Genomic DNA, 24,496 nt, shown 5'->3' on the forward strand with positions numbered 1-24,496 from the left:
ACAGATTTCCACAGCAGTTATTGTGATTGGAGAGGTTGCTGTGTGTAGGCACAGAACAAATATACCAAAAATGGATGCATCCACCACTTCTCTCAGATGAATGTACAGCTCTATGGCCAGCTCTCACCATGATGCAAAGGAATACGTTACATGGGGGAGTGCATACCATGTATTACTGAGCTCACAAGGGAGGATCCCATGCAGAGCGGCCCACCCAAGAAGACTTTCTTCTGGGAGAACTCCTTGCAAGCCCCTTCTGCTGTATTTGTGAACCTAAGAGGTGAAAATTAAAAGTGTTTAAAGAAGCTTCAGCAGAGGATATTCTCTGAAGCAGCTACCATGTGCCAGTGGGAAGATCTTATGAGCACACTGTTCCACTGCAGGAGACTCAGAGAAAGGAAATAGTGTATGTCTGAAATGGAGGCTTTCCTGTGGAGAGTTTTGAATGCTGATTGTTTCCTTAGGGTGTTAGAACTGATGACTGTTGTTCAGATAATGTGCAGACTAAGAACATGAACTAGTATTATTACGTAAGTATCATACCATAAAGTAGCAACAAACCCCCAGCAGAATTCATTTTCTAACTCGCCACTAGGAAAAACAAGCATTTTTAGGGCTCAAGAATAACGGGTATTTTCTAATTTTTGAAAGGACCTTTGAAAGACAAACACCCATTATTCAAGAGTAATGTCCTAAACCTTTTTACTTCAAGGCCAGTTTTTTACTTGCCTGTTACTTTTATACTTTCTGCATCACGTCAGCCTGACCGATGAGGTGGCACGGTTAATTTCCCGTTCTGGAGCACAACAAGTTTCTCTAAGACAATGTAGTTCCAAACACACTTCTGATACGGCTCATGATTTTCTCTTGCATTATTCACTCCTTATTATTCACTCATTATTATTCAATCCTGACCTGCCACTGCGCAGCACTGTTAGCCTCCTCCACAAAGTTCAGTCAGCACCAGCAAAAGTCCCTGCACAGAAAAATCAGTAAGCAGCAGCTGGAGGGTACACTGCTATACAAGAGCAGCCAAAGCCCACAGATACTTCTAGACATTGTGAATCTTTTGCATGCTATATGCTCTGATTATGCTGTGAAGATGAATTGATTGCATATGTTGTTTTGTGTTATGTCATCTCAGTGCATGCACACAAACCACAAGCATGCACAGCACACACAGCAGCCTCAAAAAGCAACTGTTGCTGTTATGGACAATTGATTATTGCCTGCAAGTCCTTTCCTGGTGCTGGTACCCATATTTGGCTGGCTGAAAATCCAACTAGATGTAGCTGAGCTGCAGGCTTACTCTGCTCCAGTTTTCCCACATTCTTCATCCATTTTCAGCATTACCTAGCACATTGTCAGCTGGTTGCTCAAGCAGTCCCTGCAGGCACATTTTTGTATTATTTATCCCCCCCCCTGCTTTTATTGCTTATGGCAAGCCATCCTTAAGAAGAAGTCATGAGAAAGCTTTCATCATCTTTCTGTGCTTTAGTTACTCTACACACAAACATTTAGGCATTCTCAACTTCGAAACAGCAAACAGATGCACCAACCTTTCTTTATCACTTTCATCCTAATAGATTGCTCAGATAGGTTACGGAACAACTGTAATCTAGTGGAAATGATTTTGCTTCCCCTTATAAGAGGGCAGCTGTATTTCCTTCATCTTCTCCAGATGCACCCGAGGGCCCATAAGAAAACATTAGCTTCAGAAGCTTTGGCAGGCAGTTGTATTTTTCACACTTGGACTCACGTCTTCCCACTAGCAGTAAGTAGCAAAACGATGTTTTGTCACCAGTTTCTTGTCCCCTTTTTCACTTCACAGTGTTTTCACTCCCAAGATAATGCCCTATTGCTAAGAGTGAGTTGTACTGATTGAGCTATAAACCATCTCAGAGCCACCTGTTAGCATTCGTGTGATATAAGCAGTAGGAAGGGAGGAAATAAAGATTCTGGTGTGGCTTATTTTCTGTTTCCCACATGAAAATCATGCCCAAAGACCTAATGTTTTGGAACAGCTTCTGACTAGCTTTAATACAGCATAAGGAGTACTCCTCTTTACCTCTTTTTCCTCTTCTTTTTCTTCTTCATCTTCTTCACTTCTTTTTTTCCTTCTTACAGAGCTCTGTTACTGACACATATGATGTAGTGGACATGGTGATAATGATTTGATGGCTGAGTTTGATGTTCCCAGAGGTCTTTCCCAGAGATTTCTCCTCACTAAATCTGATGAAAAGAGGGATGAAATTTACTGAATGAAAACTTCCTCCTTTCTGCCCTCACCTCATCTTTTACTTAAATAATACTGTGAAAGAATGAAAGTCTCCACTCATTTCCTACCACAGTTCTTTTTTCTTTCTTATACTCCAGATGCAAAGGGAAGGACTTCCATCTTATAACCACATCATGCAATTAGAAAAGCTCTCTAAATGTAAGGAAATGAACATCTGTAGTAGCTAAACCACTCTTTCTTTCCACTACAACTCAGCATTAATTAAGAGCTAAAATAGTTACTCAGAACTCTACATTCTTAATGAACTCTGGAAATATGGGTTGCTTAATAAATACTTGTTTGGGGGGCACTGGTTGATTGTTATCCTTTACCATGATGGAGCTGACTACCCTTTCTGTGGACGAATATTAGCCACATCATGGGATTAAACCATTTCCCAGTTAAGAGGGAATTCTGCAAAGGCATCATGTTAGGCAGAATCTTTCCATGATTTCCTGGGGAACCTGACAAGTGTTAAGTATAGATCACAAACTATTTACGCAGCAACTTTCTGTCATACAAGGACAAAACCTGACACTTTTCCATTCTCCCAGTTCTTGCAGTCTGCATTAATCTACAGCAATAAGCTGTCTCACTTAGAGACTACCCAGTGCTGTTTCCAGATTACTTTTCCAGCACCAATTCTGATCTGAGGAAGTGATAATTCAAGCTTTATTACAGATTGTTGTGTTCTTTGAGCATGGGATGTGTTCCAGGGAATTTCTCAGAAGTGTTTCTTTAGCCCTTCTGAACTGAGTTTTACTGGTGCAACACAGCATAGAAAACACAGTGACTGTGGCTGAACAAATGGCCTTTGGTGAGCTCAGCACTGCCAGGTAATGTTTAGCACAAGAGAGAGCACAGTCCTGTAGTTCAGGGTGAGCCAAAAGGTCTACCTGCACGTGTCTCTGTATGGGGGGACACTATGATTTAAACTTATCACTTTAGAGGATGCTGTTTAGAGGATGCCATTTGCTCCGTGCCAGAGGGACACAAAGCCCTGTGCAGCAATGAGGATGTGTCAGAAATACCAGGCAGTGAATCCTCTCCCATTTTCAACACCAGCCTTCTGCATGGGCTCTCTCTTCTGCAGATTTACTTGCACACACAGCAAATTGTCTTCCTGATAGGGTCAGCCCCTCAAGGACTGTGGCAGGAGTCAAAGGACTTTTCCAAGGAAACAGAGTATTGTCACTGACACAGGGACAGGCTGTTTCCTGTCTCTATTTGTTGTACTTTTCTCTAAGAGTCAAATCCTGTTGTCCTTAATTGGTCCTTGTATGTTCAAAGGGACCTGCCTGTTTTGTACCACCAGGTAATGAAAATCCATTCTCACTCAGCAAGGACAGCTGTGTTAGCCCAAGATGCATTGCCAAGGAGATATGCAGTAGGAAGTATAAAGCATATGTAGATTTTACACTTGTCTGATCGGTTGTTTTGTTTTTCCATAATCAGTAACTCCCAGTGGAGACAAAGAAAGCCTTCCTGTCACCTCTGTGGCCTGTGGCTGTCTTCAAAAGGCCAGTCCTCCAGGTCCTTGAGTTCACAACTGAAAAACCCTCAGTTAGACATGCTGATGGAGTTCTGGTTTTTGAGGTGCATTAAAACCTAACTTTTTCTTAGTGCAGAACTCACCTGGATATATTTCAATTTCTGCTTGCAACACACCTCAGCTGTGAAATGTTAGTTGATAGATCTCGTCTGAGGAATGAGTCAGTGCTTACGCCAATACCCTTTTAGACACAGAAGGGTCTTCTGGAGAAAACACTGGAAGATCTGCCTGTGTTCTGTCAGTGTCATGCATGTGTTTGAGTTGCTCTGCAGTGTTTGATATGACAAGACACCCGTGTTTACACTATTCATGAGAAAACCATGTCTCAAAACTCAGACTACTCCTGCCACTATTTCTCAGTATATTGAGAGACTGAGATGCAGAGAAAGAAGTTACTATTTTCACCTTTCAATCTGGACACTTTACCATGTAACGTACAGTAGGAACCTGCTTTAGTAGGGGGTTGGACTGGATGATCTCCAGAGGTCCCTTCCAATCCCTGTGATTCTGTGTATTGGAAATTAAGGGACAGAAAAACACTGGAAACAGAGAAATGGAACTGCAGCCCTGCATGTGCAACCTGAGGGGCTCCAGCAGTTTGGGAGCATTTCTCCATATTGGGAAGGCAGGTGCAGCTCTATGCCTTGCAGACACTAAGCAGAAATGCCAAGACAGCACCGATCTGACCTGTAGCACCCTGCCTGATCTTAAAGCAAGTCATGGAGTCTGGATACAAGTTTCATTCTGAGTTTCATGAAATCAGCATCTTGCAGTTTATTATTTCAGGCGTATCTCTACCTGGCACATGAGGTCAGGGGTCATATCCCTGCTTACACAATCTCAAGCTCTGTAAATGAATGCGTGTCTGGCCTCGTTTCTATCACACAGCTCCTTAAGCTATCAAAGGACCATGGAATCACAGAATTGCATGAATTGGATGGGACTTCAAGAGATCATCAAGTCCAAACCCCCTGCTAAAGCAGCTACCCTACAATAGGTCAATATCCAGATGTTGACATCTCCATAGAAGGAGACTGCACAACCCTTCTGGGCAACCTGTCTCAGTGCACTGTTACCCTCGCCGTAAAGAAGTTCTTCTGCATGTTAGTACGAAACTGCCTGTGTTCAACTTTTAGGCCATTGCTCCTTGTCCTATTGCTACGCACCACAGAGAAGAGCCTGACCTCATCCCTTTGCTTCCCACCTCTCTTTAGATATCTATTAATATTTATCAGCTCCCCACTCAGCCTTTCTTTCTCAGACAGACCCAGGTTACTCTGCCTTTCCTTGTACGGAAAATGCTCCAGGCCCTTCATCATCTTTGTCACCCGCCATTGGACTCCTTTGAGGAAATCTCTGTCTTTTTTGTCATTTCAAAAATGAAGGGAAATGCCTTTTATTTGCAGAGTTGATTACAGGGGACCTATGTTTCCCTACTACCACACATTTGAACAACTAAATCTGTAGCACCCTGTGAGAGATTCAGATCACGTTGACCATTCTGAGAGAACTTCTAGCTCCATCTGTTTCCAGTGGTTCTGTTTATAAAATAAGCTTGTATTCCTGTTGATTAATAAGAGACTCCCAAAAAAATAGCTCTGCTTCTGCTATGGACTCTTGTTCTTTGAGTGCCATGGTTCCTGCTGCTGTCTGTAAGGGTACCAAGAGGTTAATAGGTATGGAATCACTAATCCTAATAGATAAAACAACTGAAAATATATTCCAGGCATTCAAAATACTGCTAACTACTAAAGATATATCCACCTCATGTCAATTCCTATGTATTAAATCCATGTCCAGGACATAAAAGAAATTATCAAAGTGTCAGCCAACTCTCTTACTGGCAAAGCACCATACTCAAGGAACTGCTGTACATGTCTTACTATCCACAGAGCAATGTGCTAAGCTTTCCTTGGGCTTCTGCAACAGCTCAAAGAATTACATGAGTCTGGCAGGTTTACTTCTTCCTCCAAGAAGAGTAAAGCCCATCTCCATATATTTTTTGTACTGGAAAACCTACAAAGGGACACAGCACTCGAGATGTGGCCTCACAAGGGCAGAGTAAAGGGAAAAGATCACTTCCCTCAACCTGCTGGTCGCAGTTATTTCAGTGCATTCCAGGATACCATTGGCCGCCTTGGTCTCAAGGGCAGACTGCTGGCTCATGATCAACCTGCTGGCCTCCTGGGTTCCTTCAATCTAGACTCTCGGCTTCCTCACTGCAGTGCTGCTCTGCAGTAGGTCAGCCCCCAACTTGTACTGATGCATGAGGTTATTCCTTCCAAATGCAAGACCCTGCACTTGTCTTTGTTAAACTTCACGATGTTCTCTGCCCATCTCTGCAGCCTGTTGAGGTCTCTCTCAGTGGCAGTGCAGTTATCTGGTGTATCAGCCACTCCACCCAATTTTATAGCATCAGCTGAGTTGCTGAGAGTGAACTCTATGCCTTTTTTTCTTTGCTGTAAAGCTTCATAAGACTGAACCAGACAGAAAGCCTGAATACAGGGTGAAATATCTTCTCCGGTGATTTGATAACCTACATACTAAAAATCTGCTGTAAATTTTTTCCGCTTGTTTTTCCCCTAGGTAAAGTGGAAGCAGCACTGGACCTCATACTTATCAATTCATTCCCTCTGGTGGGCAATTCAGAGACATCACTTATCTGTATCACTTCGAAGTGGCGTTCCCGTGAGTCTATCACAATTGATCGAGACCAGGAGGATGTGACAAACCAACACCGAGAGCCTCTGGAGGTCAGTGAAGACTCAAAGAGAGCCACAGCTAAGATGGTGATGTGGAAAAGGGAAAAGGCCAGCGAGACCATTGGAGCATACTACTGCGAAGGGAAGCTCAAGGATGAGGTGACAAGGATACATACCATGAAGATGCCACGGGGAGGTACTGTGCAAGGATGAAAACTGAGTTTTGCATGTCATTGTGTGCACACCAGCAGTCATCCCTGTTTCAGAGATGTGGTCACAAAAATTGACTCCAGAGCAGGGAAGGCAGCCTGGAGTCAGCTAAAATAGACGGGGCTCAGTTCCATCTTGTTGTTGTTTTTTTATGTGTAGAGTCAACTGGCTGCTGCTAGGAATGAAGTTAGGTGGCAATGGCCTCAGTGATGCCATAAAACATTGCAAATGGAAACTCCTTAACTGTGAGACTCCATCACAGGTCTTAGGTCTAGACAGCAAAACAAAGCTATCCTTGTTTTTCAGTAGGCATTCTGAACCTGGAAAATAACTGCCTATTGTCCAGGAAAGCCATGCCAGCCAGTTTTGATTGGTGTATTCTCTATCAGTATGGAAGAGAAAACCAGCACAACTCCAGAGAAGTTTCTCTGAATCTAAGAAAGTCATTCACAAAAATCCACTATACATTTCACTTTGGGTTTGGATGTAAATCTACACTCAGTAAAGCAATCATGCTGTGGAGATGATGATTGTAAGGTGGATTTCCTCAGACCAGCACTCTGTTCATTAAAATGGCCTCATTAGTTTTAGAGACCAAATTCTAAAGCACAGGGATCACCATACACTACAGAAAAATAATGTAAACAATTTTGTCCAGTTTTCTGCAGCAAATCATGTTTTCAAAATTTCAACAGAATTTGTCATAATTTATTGTTTTGCTGTAACATTTTACAGCATGGCAGCTGGGCTGTGCAGACACCTTGACACTTGTTTTTCTGTGTCAGGTTTTACTAATAAGGAATATCATTATTGGTATCCCCCGTAATTATACTTAGGAAAAAGATCTTCTTTTGCATGAGCTACAACCAGTCTCTATTTGTGTTGTTTAGTATGGAAACATTCCAATAAAAGTGAGAGCAGGACAAGTGATAATTTATCTAGCTTGTAGCATCTCTGACCAGATGTGCTCTTTGAAGGCTCAGGATAGCCACCAAGAAAGCTTGTGCACTTGCTTTGCAGGGCAAACAACTGTTGTTTCAAAGGAGGCAGCAGTGGGCAGGAGAACATAAGATAACAGTCCATGGAAGGCTCTGGAGGAGGGAGCAACACCTTCAACTTGACCCTACCTCTGACTGAACACCAATGAGCTAAAGCTGCCATGCGCAGGAACCTCTGTGGCAGGATGGGGATCCTCTGAATCCATCAGTGTTTTGCAATTAGTATCTTTGCACCTAGGTGCAGATAATTTAACCAAACTCTGAGAGTTCCCTGTGTGGAAGAAGTTGTTCCAACCAGGAATAACACAGCATTCACATCAGCATTAGATAGGCTTCCACAAATCCCTTCTAGGTTTTAATCTATTTCTTGGATTTTCTTTGCAAAAGTTCTGAATCACAAAAGCTTGAGCTAAGCACTCATCAGTAAACGGTGTTATCTAAACAGTGTAGACTGGTGAGAAAGAGGTACAACAGAAATTCTCAAAGCTATTAAGTCCACAGAAAGAGGAAGAGGAGGTCAGTGAAGGACTGTGCTGTTTGGCAAAGCATTTGCAGTTGGAAAACAGGACTTATTGTCCTTTACTGTTGCTGCCTGAATATTTTCTAAAGACAGAGAGTGTTATCCAACAATAAAAATTCGGCAAGAGTTGAAATTAGCATTTTCACACACAAAAGACACAGGAAGGAGCAGCACTTTTGAAAATCCAGCCACTGTTTTACAGCTTCAAGCCAAGAAGCTACTGAAACACTCACTAAGTATTTAATCAGTTTGGCAACCCCACTGTCTTCTGCTCTATTACGTACCTCTTATCAGATATGCAGATACACTGAGCACTTTTGCCATGTAATAGGAAGGACAGCAGGCTCATTCTCCTACTTTTTTATTTTTATTTTTTTCTGAAAGTAAGGAATCTGTTCTGCATTTCTTTCTATGTTAACCTTATGGTTACACTTATAACGCTGGCTCATGCGGATAGAAGGAACAGACTATGCTTTTTATATGCACAAGGAGTAATTATTATACTGGATATAGTATACGTACCTAGAATAGAAAATTTGTCCTTCATCTAGTCAAATACAGTTTGTTCAGTTTCTATACAAAATGTATTTTCTTATATATGATTTAGTTCCTCCCCCCACAGAAACTCTCCAGAGCGGGCAAATAATTATGGAAACACTACTGAAAGAATAATATGGCACTTGCCCTGCAACTTAGTTCATGATGTCTCTATAAGGAATTGGCACGCTCATGATGTGCAATCACAAAACACAAGCCAGAGTCTAAAAATACTTTGGAATGGAGTCTACCAGAGAGTGTGGGTTCCTTTCAAGTGCAACAATACTGTGAAGAAAAAATCTTGGGCCTAAGCTAAGCACCATACAAAGAAAATAAAATGGGAATACAAAGGTTTAACAACTTACTAAACCAATTAGTCATACCTCTTGTAGGATCATTTGTATATAACAGTTTGTCTTCGGGAATGCTGTTGATGTTTCCTAAATAGATCACAATATTCAACACACGTTTGTTATTCACAAATAATGTCCAGCTCAGGAGCTGACAGCAAATTGAAGCTGCTCTCAGTTTTCATTTTCCTGTTTTGAAAGAGAAATTACTACATTACTCTATACTGGAGTTGCCTGAGATGTTATTTGAGATAACACTGCCATATCTGCCATGTTACCTAATAACACATCAGACCCTTGATATTTTCCTCCTGTACCATGCATGTGTTAGGTACCATCCAGGAAGAATATGGCTGTTTAATATTGTTTGATAATTTCAGAAATCAGGCAACTTCTAAAAAAGATCAGAAAATGGTTTTTTTTGTTTTTTTGGGGTTTTTTTTTTTTGACAGCTGTCATGTCAGTAGCAGCATGACACAAAAACTCAGTGTTAGAACAGAAAATCTCAGATCTTTTTGAGTTCTCAGAAACACTAAGAAATTTCCAGTTAAATGAATGCAAGCATTTCTAACATCTCCTAACTTGTTTCAGAATAATATATTGCGATTAAAATGAACATAAAAATTTCAATTTCTTGGGATTTTTCTGTGCCCTCCCCAGTTATTTTTTTTACCTTTCTTTCTCAAGCAATGACAAGTGAAGGAAAAAAAAAAAAATCTGAGAAAATCCTTCTCTTTACTGATGTCTTTTTCTTAAATCAGAACTATAAACAAACACATGAAATTAGTTTTCTATTTGAGCAGGAAAGGCAGTTTCCCTGATAACCAAAGAAATACAGTTGAAATTCAGTAACTGAAGTTGAGCACAAATCCAGTGGGAAGCCCACTGGGAAACTGAAACATACCATTAACCTACATGTAGAAAGTGCCTCCTACAAATTAAGCCACATACTCAGATAGGGTTATTTTGAGAAAAGCAACACTGAGTCAAAATACAGTTTATTCTTTTGTTCTCAGCGCAGGCTGGAACTCCCAGTATTTATAGATGATGTGGTGGATGAACACCAGCACAAGCCATGCTATCTTACTACATCTCCCCCAGCCCCTGCATGACTGGAATCTCCTGGTCTGTCCCAACTGTTCTGCATCAGAAAGCTGACCAGAGGAGAACTGAGTCATGCAGGCTGTGTATCTGCTTCTTCCTACAATACATTTTCCAGTTAGTTTTCCAGCCTGCTTTAGAAATGTCTCAAGGGATGTAGAAAATTACTTAGGAAAGCATCTCACAGACAGTTGGAGCTCCTAGCTAGGAAATGTTTTCAATTACTCAGCCAAAATCCTTTAAAAAAAAAAACAAACAACAACATCCATGTCTCAGCTTCTAGTAGCATTCTGTTGTTTGAGGTTATGGGTGAGTCCTTGGTATTTGCCAAACATAGGGATGAGATGGCTGATGCTCAGCGGTCTGTGTGTGCAATGAGGACATTTAAACATCAGAATGGGAGAAGGGGTCATGCTTGTAAATCAGTCTCAGCTTTCAGCCCAGGCACCAGCTACTGATAACAACTGCTGCAATTTATATCAAACTTACATCCTATTTTGTTCTTAGCTTCATTCCACCCAGTGGCCTTAACAGTTACAGCAAACAAGGGAGAGCACGTGAATATTTCCTTCATCAGAATGGCAGCAAAAGAAGAAGATGCAGTGATCTACAAAAACGGTAATTAACCTTTCTCTTGTCTCTTCATTCCATCCTTGCATTAGCCACCTGCCAGGTAACTGCTTTAAAGTCCCTGCTGCTGATGTCCTTGCTGCAAAGATAGAGCAGGCACAATTCCTCATGCATCCAGTGTCTCTTACAGGAACCATTTGCCACACTTGAATATTGAAACTGATCAACTCCTTTCTCTCCCACCAGAATGCAAAATCCTATCTACACCTTTATTTCTCATTTTTCTTTTCTCATTTCTTTCCCCATCCCCTCATATCTTTGCCTGTTTGACTTAGCTTTTATCTCTTTTCTGTGCCTCTGTGCATGCTTCAGTGCACACAGTTTCAGAATGAATCCTTGTCATTTTTTGCTCTTTTTCTTTGGCCCTGCTTTCTTGAAGAGCTGTTACGCACTGCCATAGTCTTATCTGACTAAAAGTCTTTTTGCTGTTTTGATGGTGATCCTCAACAGGGTTCCATGTTTCAAGGATGTTTGCAATTTGACTGCTAGGTAGTCCAAAGTCTAAATGGTGTTGCCTTACTTAGCAAGCATGTATGACCAACTGCAGAATAACATAGATAAGCTCCCATGGTGAGAAAATACTGAAGAGGCAGGAACATATTAAGTGTGGGAAGAAAAGATAAAGCTGCAATGTACTCTTCCTTCTTTGGTCTATGAGGTCAACCATTGAGCTGGTGAGATGGCACAGGACCTACCTGGGTTTGCTGTTTGACTCCTCCCAGTCACAATGGGCTCCTCGCAGAGCCATCCCTCATTGAAGGAAAGGCCAAGGAACGAAAGGGAAGCTTCCAACCACAACTCCTAGTACATTCTAGTAAATCAGTCCTAAACTCAGATGTATTTGTGCCATTCACCTCCTGCATCTCCTCAAGATCCAGCTTCATCTTCGCTTGTACCTCTCCATAATTCTCTCCAAGAATTATCACAGCTAGAGAGCTGTCAGCAAGTCAATAACTAATAAATACATTTTCCTGCTTACTTCATTCTGGCTGTCCTTTCTCAGCAATCAGCTCAACCTTGCTCTGGCTGTACAGGAAGAATGACTTCTGCCTGCTGTGCTCCTTCTCCAGGTTCCTTCATCCACTCAGTGCCCAGGCACGAGGTGCCAGGTGAGCTGGAAGTTTCCTATCCCCATGTTCAGCTGCAGGATGCGGGTGTTTACTCTGCCAGATACATAGGAGGAAACCTCTTTACTTCTGCTTACACAAGGCTTATTGTAAGACGTAAGTTCCATTAATGTGTGCTAATGATTAATTGTTTAATGTTGTAATGAGTATGAGATGAAACTTAGACTTGTGTCCAAATAAGGGCCAAAATCTTTCTTGGCATAGGCTGCCATCAGATTATGTCAGAAGAAATTTTTTCCCAACAATCTTTTGTATGATCTGGTACTGATTTAAGCAGCTGAGAGAAAAAAATAAATAAATCTGCAGATTTAGGCCCAATTCATCCAAATGAAAACCCAAACTCCATTTATCTTATTTTAGTCCAGAAACAGGATATCAGTTGATTGAAGACAGCAAAGATACAGCAGAACTTTTACTAATGAACTGATGTCAAGAAAAATAGCAGTGCAGAATAAAATAATGATATCATTGTGGGAGTGATGAAAAAAATGAAAAAAGTGGCTATTTTACATGAAGTTAGGTGACCAGCATTTGGGAGAGTGGTATATGGATCCTACAATCAATACTATTTTCCTGGTCAACGAATAAGAAAACAACAAATATGTCATTATATTTTTTCATGAAAGGATGTGAAGCTCAGAAGTGGGGCCCTTCCTGTAGCTCTCACTGCCCTTCCTGCATGAACAATGGCATTTGTCATGAAGATACTGGGGAATGCATCTGTCCTCCAGGTTTTATGGGAAAAACATGTGAGAAAGGTAAGCAAATACTCATTCAAAGATTACTTAGTAATCTGCACTCAGTAATGTGTTACTGAGCATACACTGGCACAGGGAAATGAAGCCCTGTGCAATAGATTCCAAGGCTGCTTCTGAGCAAGTTGCCATCTGCTCACAGAGTTATTTGTCTCTGCAAGACATACCAGAAACATACGTGTGTTTGTGCACATCTTTATTAGTGACAGTTAGTTTGGATTCTGGAGAAACCGGAGGAGAACACTTTTACCATTACATGTCACACTGTTCCCTGCATTCTGAGTGCAGTGCTCAGTATGTGCCTTAAGATTCTGACCCTACTGCAGCACTGCAATTACTAGAGCTAAGCTGCTGGAATAGCTGACATCTGAACTACTCTAGCGTAGAAAAGATCATAGTGGAGAAGTAGAGCCTTGAGCAGCTTCATATGCAGTGATCTCTAAGATTTTGTTTTTGCGGCACTATTTATCCATTATGCATTAGAAAGGCTTATAAAGAGAATTTATCACTGCACCTCTACACCCAGTGCTTAGCTGATACATTCTCATATGGCAGAAAGTTGTTTGTTTTAGCTGCTTGAACTTAGCATTAGTGGCTTAAGATGTTATGGAGGTTAGTAAATCTGGTACTCTATTGTCTAAAGCTGTATAATTGGAAACATCCACTCTTCTACAAATTAATGCTATTGGCTCTTCCTTTCCTTTTCCCCCTCTAACAGCTTGTGGAGCCAATACATTTGGCAAAACATGTGAAGAGAGCTGTAAAGAAAACTATGGCTGCAAAAACTACATGTTCTGCCTACCAGATCCATATGGTTGTTCATGTGCCACAGGATGGATGGGACTGGAATGTGATAAAGGTATAGTCAAAAATATAGATAGCAGTGAGAAGTCCTTACTGTGCTTCACCTATGAAATACAGGAGGGGTCTAACAGAGGGCAGTAAAAGACTGGAATTTTTCCATTACCTACTATAGGGATAATAATATTTATCTGCCTTAGAGGAGGTTTTCAAATCCTCAGAAGAAAGGTTTAGTAAAATTTCAAACTATTCAACTTATTTTGTAAAGTAACTGATGTTCCACTGAGATGGTGAAAATCCAGCAACATCTAAAGCCCTGCTGTTTGTCTACAAGTCACACTGAGCAATCTGCTGCCAATCATACATCCACTGCTAAACTATACTAAGTATAATTAGTCTCAACCATTTCAATTAGGCTGCAGTCTCTTTGAGGCATGAAGCACATCTTCATATATGAGTATGTACTATTTTGTTCAGTGGTGCTGTGACTGTGATGAACTCTTTGAACACCACTGCAGTGCAAGTGAAGCAATATGGATAATGAAGAAGCTTCAACATTCTTATGTCACCTACAAATGACAGGCACAGATACAAACATGCTCTACACTGTCATGTTGTTCTCTAGATGCTCTGAGGGTGACTGAGTGCTGCTATGTTTGGTTTTAAACTGAGCCCAGCTAAGGGAACTAAACCCCACTGGAGAGCTGATGAAACTGAAAACTAAAGGAAGACATTTGCTTGTACCATGACACTAACTGGAAACGTATGTTCTTGCAGAGTGCAAACCTGGCTTTTATGGGTCAGACTGCAAACTCAAATGTAATTGTCACAATCGAGGGACGTGTGACAGATATAAGGGCTGTATCTGCTCCTATGGATGGCATGGTCTGCAATGTGAAAAAGAAGGTAAAGCAAGGTAACACTGTAGTAAATGACTTTTCCCCAGTGTAACTGAAACAGATCTTCATGTTGGTATAGTATTTCCAATCCATACGTCGTCCATTGCATCCCAAGGGCTCAGACCAGTAAAGGTATCTGTATACATTTATTGCAATGTTATAAGCCTCTGCCACATAGGCTGCATTCAATAGTCTGGTATGCTACAGTCTTATCAGACTCACATGAGATTCATGTCATCTGCTTGCATCAGGCACAGTATGACAGGTAGGAGAAGGTGATTAAAGATTTCCCCTCTGCTTAGCAGTGGTGATACCACATCTGGAATGATGTCTCCAGTTTGGGGCTCCCCAGTACAAGAGAGACCTCATCATACTGCAGAGCTGAATTATTTCATAGAATCTGTCCAGATTCAGGCAAGACTGGCATACATTATTTTATAAGATACATTCAGCAACTATTATTTATACCTGATAAATAAAGCAGCAAATCTGCCATTAACCTCTAAAAGCATGATCCAAACAGCTAAACCACACTGTTGTGATCCAGCTGCTTTTATGAGAAGATGTGATGGAGAGTTACTGCACATTCGTTACAAAATTTGACCTTATCATAACCATTGTGTGCTGTTCTTAGAGTATCAGAAAGAGCTACAAGGGGAGGGGAAAGGAGAGGAAATGAATATAAAGGTTGTTTCTTCTTGCATATTTATTCTGATATAAATGGTTTAACTTTCGTTGTCTTTGTCCTTGGGTAAGCTCATGTCAGTGAAGGAAGGACCAGATACATATGCTGTCGATGCTTTCCAAATGTATGTGCATTATTTGCATAAATATGTCTGTTGCTTCTGCTTGAAGGAAGACACTGAAGCGTTGCGTATCTCCTGTAGGTTCTGCAGACCTTTCGCCTCAGATAGAAAACTTAATAGACCCCGTGGAACTCAACTCTGGTGTAGAATTCAAGCCCTTTTGCATAGCTACTGGAATGCCACTTCCTAAGTCTGAAGAATTTAAACTTTTGAAGCAAGATGGAACTGTCCTAAGGGTAAGCTCTTGATTAATTGCTTCCAGTTATTTCTGGTGTTTATACTGATTTTGCCTGGAATTAATGCACCCTGCGCTTTTCAAACATAATGAAAATAGTCAGCATTCTGAGATAGATGATCATTGATTATTACTTACTGTTCTTTATTTACCATGTTCCCCTTTTAAAATATTTAAAATATGGCTATAATCCATGTGGGCGAGCAAAAAAAATTAAACCCTAATAAAAGTTGTAAAAAGAATGGCATAGATTGATGGATCTCACATAGACTGGGAACTGCTCAAGAAATAAAACAGAGCACAATGAAATTCTTGAAAATGTGAAGGAAATCCTAATTTTTGGTGGAGAAAAAAAACCAAGCAAATTGTACTTTGATATTTGTAATAGTAAATTAATTTTAATTATGCTCTTCAACTGCAGCTCATTGGTAAAAATGGAAGATTTGTTACTAAATAGAGTGGTAATTAATCACTATCTCTGAAATACTAACTTGATTATTTACTTCACAACTTTCCAATTACGTTTTAGAATAATTACTAATATCTTTCCAATTATTGACTCCCCATTGTGTAGTGAAGATACAAGGAAAGAACAAAGCCTTTGCTTTAAAGAGAAGAAAACAAGGTACATGATCAAACTCCACAGTCACCACGTGAGCTTCCTTAATCACAGGAGTAGAACTGAAGCACATATGAAACTATGGAGATGACCTCTATATGGTCCCACTATTGTACTCCCTAAACCCTAGATAGAACTCCTAAACTCTGAAAAAGGTGGAATGGGAACTTTCCTTAATGCCCACATTTTTTAGGTCCCTGCCTTTTGTCATTTCAGCCTTCCCTCATTGTCACCAGTAATCGCTCTGAAGCCATGTTTACAATTAATCGAGTCCTGCCCCGTGACACAGGAACCTGGGTCTGCAGTGTGCAGACTGTAGCAGGAATGGCAGAGAAACCATTTCAGGTTACAGTTAAAGGTAAGAGAAAAGAATTTTTGCATATCCATTTGCCTTTCTATCTTTAAAGCAAGCTTCATACTCTAACATGGCAGAGAGTTCCATTCTTGCACTGTGGGGAAGATACCTGCATTAATGTCTACAATCAGAATATAGACAGAAACCTGTCACACACTCTGTCCTAATTAAGTGCACTGGGGAAAATGAAACATGATCATTAGGGTTAAATGAAAACCCAAGTTATTTTGTTTTGCCTTATTAAAGACCTAAAGCATCAGGTTTAGGGTCTAAACTCATGTCTACTTAAATTTTGGATGAGTGTTTCCATTTTCCTGTAGGACTAAGGAAATAACAGTGTAATGTAGGGAACTGAAAAGCTGGTTTAATTTTTGCATTCTTGTTCAGTTCCTCCCGTGCCACAATATGCTCCAAGGCTAACAAACAGTGGACATAACTTCCTCATTATTGATATCAACGCTGAGCTACATACTGGAGATGGACCTGTGGTGTCAACAAAGCTCCTGTACAAGCCAGCAAAGCGTTATCAGTCCTGGATGTCAGTGGAAGGTAAGAGATTCTAGTTCCTCCAACCACAAACTTCAGCTACATACTGAAACATGGCTTACATCTACCATTGACATAGACTCAAAAGATTCTTCAGCCCATATAGGTTAAATCTTTTGCCACTGGCCATGTGGCTCTATGTAACAGTACTGTACATTGCTAAAGTGAATGTGGTAGGCCAAGAGTGACTGAAAGCATATGTTCAATTTTCAGCAACCAAAATATTTTCCTCTCCTGCCTTAAGACAGTGATCATTGCTGGACTCAGCTCCTGAAAGCTCCTGTGCAAATACCACGTTTTCAAAAGGAGCGAGCAGCATGGAGCTGTCCTGAGCCTCTACTGTCTTCCTTTGTGTCTGCTGTGCCCTCCAGTGAGACAGATATCTTCCCAAAATGTTGATCAGGAATGGTATGGGTAAAATGAAGCCTGCTTATGAGTGATATGGACACTCTAATATTTTAGGGAAGGTCTAAAATATTATGGGAAGCATGAACAGGAACAAGTGAACTGTTATACTAATTCACAATAAACAATATCTGCCTATGTGATGCAAACTGCCTACGGAGCCAGTCTTGCTCCTCCCAAAGCAAGGGTGGATGGAAATGTTCCTTTGGCTGGGTCAGAGCCAGTCAGTGGGATTACACTTCCTACGTTAAAAAATATATATTTATTATATATTCCTCTATAGTTCATTTTAGTGGGTCAGGAATGAAAGAGGAGCTTGAATATCTTACCATATGCTTTTAGTTGTTATTTTCTATTATTTGATATTTTCTTCTTTAACTTTTTTCAGCTTCACTCTTCCTTTCTCTTTTTGCTCTCAGTTAAGGGCTCAACCAAAAGACTGGACAATCTAGAACCAAAGACAGAATATCAGTTCTGTGTTCAGCTGAGTCGGCGAGGGGAGGGTGGGGAAGGACATCCTGGACCACAGGCAAGTTTCACAACAGCTGCACTGGGTAAGTCATCATCTTTTTTTCAGAAAAGGCCTATTTCAGGTGGTTATCTCTGTGGTTTGCTCCCTGATACACACTTTCCTTTGAGGAGAAGCAGCATTTAGATATGAAAAACAAGTAAAATGTTTTGAATTCATATCAGCAAATTAAAATAAAAATAAAAATCACAGGTGAAGAAAAGCACCTTGTGTATCAGACAGTTACTGTTCTTACTTATGTAAATATAGGGGGATCTGAGAAAGGAACATTTGCATACTATGAGTAGCAGAGTTGGAGATAGATATAATTCTCTTGTACTGTGTGCCACCTACTCCTCCTAATGCTACTGGATTGCTCCTTTCATTTAATATCAGTTTAGGTTGAAATTAAGTATTGCCTTTTGTCACTCTAAGCTAAGGCAAGTGGTTGGGAATTAATGGCACCCGTATTTTAGTATGCATACACCAGACATGAAATGCTGTTCCCTGTCTGTCTTTTCCAAGGTCTTCCACCACCTGAAGGTCTCACACTCCTTCCAAAAAGTATGACATCACTGAATTTGTCCTGGCATCCCTTAACTCTGAGGACAGATGACGACATTCGTGTTGAAGTGGAAAGGAAGAGTGTGAATGACAATGGTGATGAGAGCAGTGTTATCACCCAAGTGCCAGGAAACATGTCCACTCTGATCATTAAAGATCTTGAGCCCAGACAGCAATACATGTGTAGGGTACGAGTAAACACCAGGTCCCAAGGAGAATGGAGCAACTACCTGTATGCATGGACTTTCAGTGACAGTAAGTAGCTGATTCACTTCATTCTGGTTAATTCTTCCACATTCCCCCGACAATCAGAATGACTTCTTACTGACTACATTAAATAATATCCTTTGTTCTAATAATATTCATTTCCCAATGACCACTTGTGGTTCTTTTTATTATTACTATGAAGGCAGTTCAGCGTCCAAAGAAATTCTTACCTTGAAAAAGAAAATTTACCTTCTTTCTGCAAAATAAATAAATAAATAAAGTAAAATAGCAAAAGGAAGAAGGAGAAAGGGAAAAGAAATGAAAAGCTGAGGAATTCACATCTTCTTACTATTAGTGTTTCTCATTCTTGTTTCATATTTTTAGCATGTGTAGCATTTATTCTTCTTTTAATGATGAACACGTTGGGTTCCATAGTCCAACCTCTTTTTTAATTAAAACAAAACAAAAAACAACAATAACAAAAAACCCACTCTGGCATTGTAATTCACCTGTGTCAGTGCAGAAGGAGTCAGCTTTTAAGGAAGGAAGAGTGGATACAATGCAGTGTAAACAACCTGTAGTTGTATGAAATCCTGTTTATTACTCCAACCTCTGCTGGAAGTACAGAGTACTGCAACGTGGGTGACTGCATGAGATTTATAAAGCAGTTGCCTTCAGTTACTATAGCTTGTCAACAAAATTCATCTTTTGTCTAGCACAACAAAAGTAATGCAACAAACTGTTTGTCCTAATGAGAAAGAGATGGAAGTTCACTTCAACATTTCTGTGTGTTTGTGTTTGTTCTCAGGAATACCTCCTGCACCATACAACATCAAGTTTTCCAACACCACAGACACATCCTCAGTCATTTCTTGGACAACTGCTGAGGGCCATTCCATCTCCTCCATCATCATCAGCTACAAAATTTATGGCAAGGCTGAGTACAATCATATCGACATTATCATTAAGAACTCTACCGTTACTCAGTACCATCTCAAGGGCCTGGAGCCAAACACTGTGTACCAGGTTCAGATTAATGCTCAGAACAACATCGGCTTGAGCAACCCAAACACATCCTTTGAACTGAAGACTCTTCCAGAAATGAAAGGTAATTCCAGCATGCTGGATGTGCACAAAATTGGCCCAGCTAACTAAAGCAAAGTCATAATATACTGCTTTAGTTTCATTCTTAGTTCACTGTGTCGTATTGGTGAAGTGACAACACAAAACATTTGTGTGTATTCTCTGGAGAGTGGCCAACAGCTCATAAATTAATGAAGCTACATTATATCATAGAATGTGAACTCCACACTGCTCTTCCTGCACTTGGCAGAACCTGCAGGCGCTTGTGCATCTGAAAATTGGACCACATTTGTGACGTTGTTGTTAAACTAATGGGTTGTAACTCTGTCTTTATACTGTTGATAAGATGGGAGTATTTAGCTACATGTTGCTCATGGCTGCTGCAGAATTAGCTGGAAATGATAAACTCTTTATGTGCTTCCTCAACAGCTCCATATGAATCAAAAGGAGGTAAAATGCTGCTCATTGCTATCCTTGGCTCAGCAGGGATGACCTGTGTAACAATTCTCCTGGCCTTTCTCATCATGCTGCAGTTGAAGCGAGCCAACTTCCAGCGCAGAATGGCTCAGGCTTTCCAAAATGTGGTGGTGGGTTTCTACTTTTCCTGAGTCATTGTGGCTACTTACTTTGGCACCATCTTCTTCCTTGGTTTTGTTTTTGTGTTTGTTTATTTTTCCCACTTCCTTTTCTTTGGCCTTTCCAAATGCAGTCTCCTTGTTGTGTGTGCATTTAGTGTTCTTGCTGTAGATTTTTTTCTGCTTAACTACAACCGGACTTGAAAAAAGATGGACACAGTTAATCCTGTTCATTTCTGTCTCATTATACCTTTGTATCACAAACTGCAAGCCAGGCAGAATGGAGGAGGTCATCCTGTTTTGGAACTAAAAAATCTTTAACCCTCGATTTTAGCATCAGTGATATTTTTGCCAAGGCTTTTCAAGCTGGGAGCAGCACAGCAGGATTGGACAGTGGTAACATCACAGTTCTGGCAGTTCTAGAAAGGAAAATGCTAAAGTTTATGCAGTGTTTCTCCCTCTCTCTGTACACTTGCACCCTGCTATGCTCTCTGCATCACCCTGCTTTGCAGTGACATATCTTGCTTTAAAGGGGAATCCATGAAGGAGAATGAAACTGGGCTAAAGAATTCCTTCAACAGGTTCTACACAGTTTATTTCCTAAAAACAGAATCAGGGAGAGTAATCAAGATTACCCATGTACCCACATCTCATAGAATACCCCTGCTCCTTGCCTCAAAACTTCTCCAGAAGTGTTTTGTGGGTACATGTGGCTGATGTAGGGATGTCTCAGGTGTGGAGGTGGATCATTCCTCTCTTTTCTCTTTCCTTGCATCCTCTTCCCTCAGTCCTACTGCTGGATACCACATAATTTAGTCAAACTTGGTAAAGAGTTAAATCCTACTGAGGCTGAGAACTGGTTCTATGGTCAGTATTACCAAATTATTTTTGTTCATCTCCTTCATCTCCACAAATTGTAAAACTGTCCAATGGGCCCAGCTAAACATATATTACGCATAAGTTAGGATCCTGACTACTTTCACAGATCCAGGTAGAAGCGCTTGATGCATTCATTTTCTACTGTACTCATTTGTGTGTTGGCAGAAGACAAATCAGGCTGTGTGTGTGACTACATGAGTGAGCACACTTGAATTCAGGGATTTCTCCATAAAGAGGAAACGATTGTCATTTGCTTAATTCTTTTACAGAGGGAAGAGCCAGCTGTACAGTTTAACTCAGGTACACTCACTCTGAGCAGGAAAGCCAAAAACAGCCCAGATCCCACTATTTACCCAGTTCTCGAATGGAATGACATCAAATTTCAAGATGTGATTGGGGAAGGTAACTTCGGGCAAGTCTTGAAAGCACGAATTAAGAAGGATGGCTTACGCATGGATGCTGCAATTAAAAGGATGAAAGGTAGTGGAGATCAAAGACTCCGAGACCATCGACTTCTCTAGGTTTTTTGTTTCTGAGGTGTCTCTCTCTTTAGAAGTGCTTAGCAGCCTTCTTTTAACACTTAATTAAATATTCAAATTACTAGTGATGTTGTATTGGCTGTTACTAGACCAGGACCCATGTTCTGCCAGAGACTCTATTTCTGCTCTAACAAGTTGGCCTACATTCCTCTTTAAATGTTAATAGTATTAAATATGATGTATTTTGCAATTCATAGGTTAGTATAAATTTCATGTGTGTGTTTATGTTTGAAAGAGGAACCAATAAAACATGCATTGGCTAGACAGGAGCACAGAGTGAGCCTTTGGTCACAGCATGTGGTTGTCTTGCTTTCCTATCTCACTCACAGATGACCACATCTATGTATCCATGCATGATACACTATGAGACTTAATTTCTTGGTATTCACCAGTCATTACTGCAGTGTTCTGGGGACAACTACAATACACAGGATACTGCAAGACTGTATGTATTTTCTTACAATTCACTAGATCACTGTCTAGGCAAACTGGAAGACTCTCTTAAATATGATGACCAGTTTAAAAAGAGCCAAGGTCGGCATGCAGGTAGGAATAATTCAAAGAGCACAAAAGGAAAACATTCATAGGCAACTAGTTACAGTATGATGTCTACATTCTCAAATAAAAGAAACAACAGATGTAATATGTGAAGGTGGTTTCTTAGTAGATGGTTGCTACAGATATTAAGTTCACTCCTTTTATTTTTCCTTTGATTGAAAACTTGTATTCTTGTAAATAAATATTAATGTATAGCAGAGTTTTCCTCTTTCTGTTAGAGATGAAGTAGTAATGCTCCAAGCAGCTCAGAGTCCTTATAATTAATAATACAGTCGTAAATTCAGTTCAAAGGAAAACATAAATGCATGCTGATTTGATTTTCAGAGTATGCTTCAAAAGATGACCACAGAGACTTTGCTGGAGAACTTGAAGTTCTTTGTAAACTTGGTCATCATCCCAACATCATAAATCTTCTGGGAGCATGTGAACACCGGGGTAAGAGGCTCTTGAATACCTTTAGTGTATTAATGATTTAATTGATGTAAAGATCAGTTACAAAAAAAACCCCAAAAAACCCCCAAAAAAACAAACAAAAAAACCCACAAAAAAACAAAAAACCAAAACAACACACTACAGCTCAAACAGTCCATTAAAAAAGAAAGAAAAATCATGAGCAGGCCTTTCTGAGCAACGTTTCTGTTCAAAAGCCAAATAAACGTGGTTTTGGAGCTACATGGCCACAGTAATCCTTCAGAGATTTCCATCAGTAGTTCTGAATTCTCTATTGCCCCTAGGAGCTACACTGTTTGATATTTCCCCTCCAAACTGATTTGTTTCCTTTGAATATACAGTAGTGTAAATATCCAAATATTATTACTGTCCAACATCCACTGTATGATATGCTAACTGTCTGAATTTTCACCAGGTTATCTTTATCTTGCTATTGAATATGCCCCCCATGGGAATCTACTGGACTTTCTTCGTAAAAGCAGAGTGCTAGAGACTGACCCAGCATTTGCTATCGCCAACAGCACCGCATCCACGCTTTCCTCTCAGCAGCTTCTCCATTTTGCAGCAGATGTTGCAAGGGGAATGGACTACCTGAGCCAGAAACAGGTCAGTCCTAAATGTTGTAACAACTGAAAACACAGCACTTACTTTTCAGGAGCTACCCATCTCAGTGAAATCAAAATGAGGTTTTAATTTTAGCGACCATAGCACCCACTGGATGGCTGTTATTTTGTTATGCTCACTCAGCCCTGTGAAATACTTGGTCACTAGGAATTGTGAAAGAGGCCCTAAAACTTAGAAATAACATGGTAACTAACTGCTTTAGTCTTTAGCTGAAGTTTAAAATGTTCTGGTAGTGGCATGTGAAGCCTTTTGTTTTAGTTTTCAATTTTACTCTGAAATTTTACAAATTTCAGCGTAGCACTGAAGTAACAAATGTAAAAGTCACAGTGACTGCAGTGACTTCTGTTTTCTAAATTTTAGTTTATCCATCGAGATTTGGCAGCAAGAAACATCCTTGTTGGAGAAAATTATGTTGCAAAAATAGCTGACTTTGGCTTATCCAGGGGTCAAGAAGTCTATGTCAAGAAGACCATGGTAAGGATCAAAATGTTTGCCTCAGTTTTTGTTTTCTTGTTTCTTATTTTCTAGTTTCATTTAAAGAAAAATGCAAATATAGTATATAGTATATATATACTATAATATATATAGTAAATATGAGTATATAATATATATAATACGTATATACACCATATATAGTATAAATATACTATATTTATAATATATATAGTAAATATGAGTAAATGTAAATTTATATATATATTTACTATATATATATATAGCAATATATATATATATATATATATTACGCACACACACACATATATACACACTGATATGTATAAAGGTTTAGATTAATTATTAATGTAAATACACTACTTGTAAATCAGTTCTATACCAGGCTTTTGTCACATACAATATGGATGAAAATTATTTCTGTGAATGTGGGCGACAGCAAAATAACTGATTTTGTATTCATCATGAGACTTAGTCCAATTGCACTGCAGAAATACAGATAATCTACTTTCAGGGCATGGAAAGGGACATGTTGATATCTGAACACTATAAAAAATAATTTATTATTTTTTTTTAGAATTTATCTGGCTGGGGCAAACCAGTCTGATTCTACTTAACAAAGCCAGAGTT

General features: G+C 39.9%; 1 protein-coding gene across 2 annotated transcripts in view; it reads left to right on the top strand.

Moving 5' to 3' along the window:
• The window catches only part of TEK (TEK receptor tyrosine kinase), a 31,466-nt gene that overhangs the window by 2,823 nt on the left and 4,147 nt on the right, over positions 1–24,496 (top strand). The window contains exons 2-18 of one of the 2 annotated variants that reach the window (XM_085528090.1): positions 6,417–6,728; positions 10,756–10,866; positions 11,949–12,101; positions 12,632–12,763; positions 13,479–13,619; positions 14,339–14,467; positions 15,348–15,502; positions 16,337–16,478; positions 16,863–17,024; positions 17,846–17,980; positions 18,460–18,753; positions 19,514–19,813; positions 20,218–20,375; positions 21,512–21,722; positions 22,664–22,774; positions 23,205–23,395; positions 23,774–23,887. In XM_085528090.1, coding sequence (XP_085384216.1) covers positions 6,417–6,728; positions 10,756–10,866; positions 11,949–12,101; positions 12,632–12,763; positions 13,479–13,619; positions 14,339–14,467; positions 15,348–15,502; positions 16,337–16,478; positions 16,863–17,024; positions 17,846–17,980; positions 18,460–18,753; positions 19,514–19,813; positions 20,218–20,375; positions 21,512–21,722; positions 22,664–22,774; positions 23,205–23,395; positions 23,774–23,887 — 2,951 coding nt within the window. Of the gene's footprint in view, positions 1–6,416; positions 6,729–10,755; positions 10,867–11,948; positions 12,102–12,631; positions 12,764–13,478; positions 13,620–14,338; positions 14,478–15,347; positions 15,503–16,336; positions 16,479–16,862; positions 17,025–17,845; positions 17,981–18,459; positions 18,754–19,513; positions 19,814–20,217; positions 20,376–21,511; positions 21,723–22,663; positions 22,775–23,204; positions 23,396–23,773; positions 23,888–24,496 lie in introns of both variants that reach the window. The other variant, XM_085528091.1, reaches the window with a different exon arrangement.

The sequence above is a fragment of the Coturnix japonica genome, chromosome Z (assembly GCF_054131305.1).
Source record: "Coturnix japonica strain WE chromosome Z, WE-NBRP24, whole genome shotgun sequence".
Taxonomy (NCBI): Eukaryota; Metazoa; Chordata; class Aves; order Galliformes; family Phasianidae; genus Coturnix; species Coturnix japonica.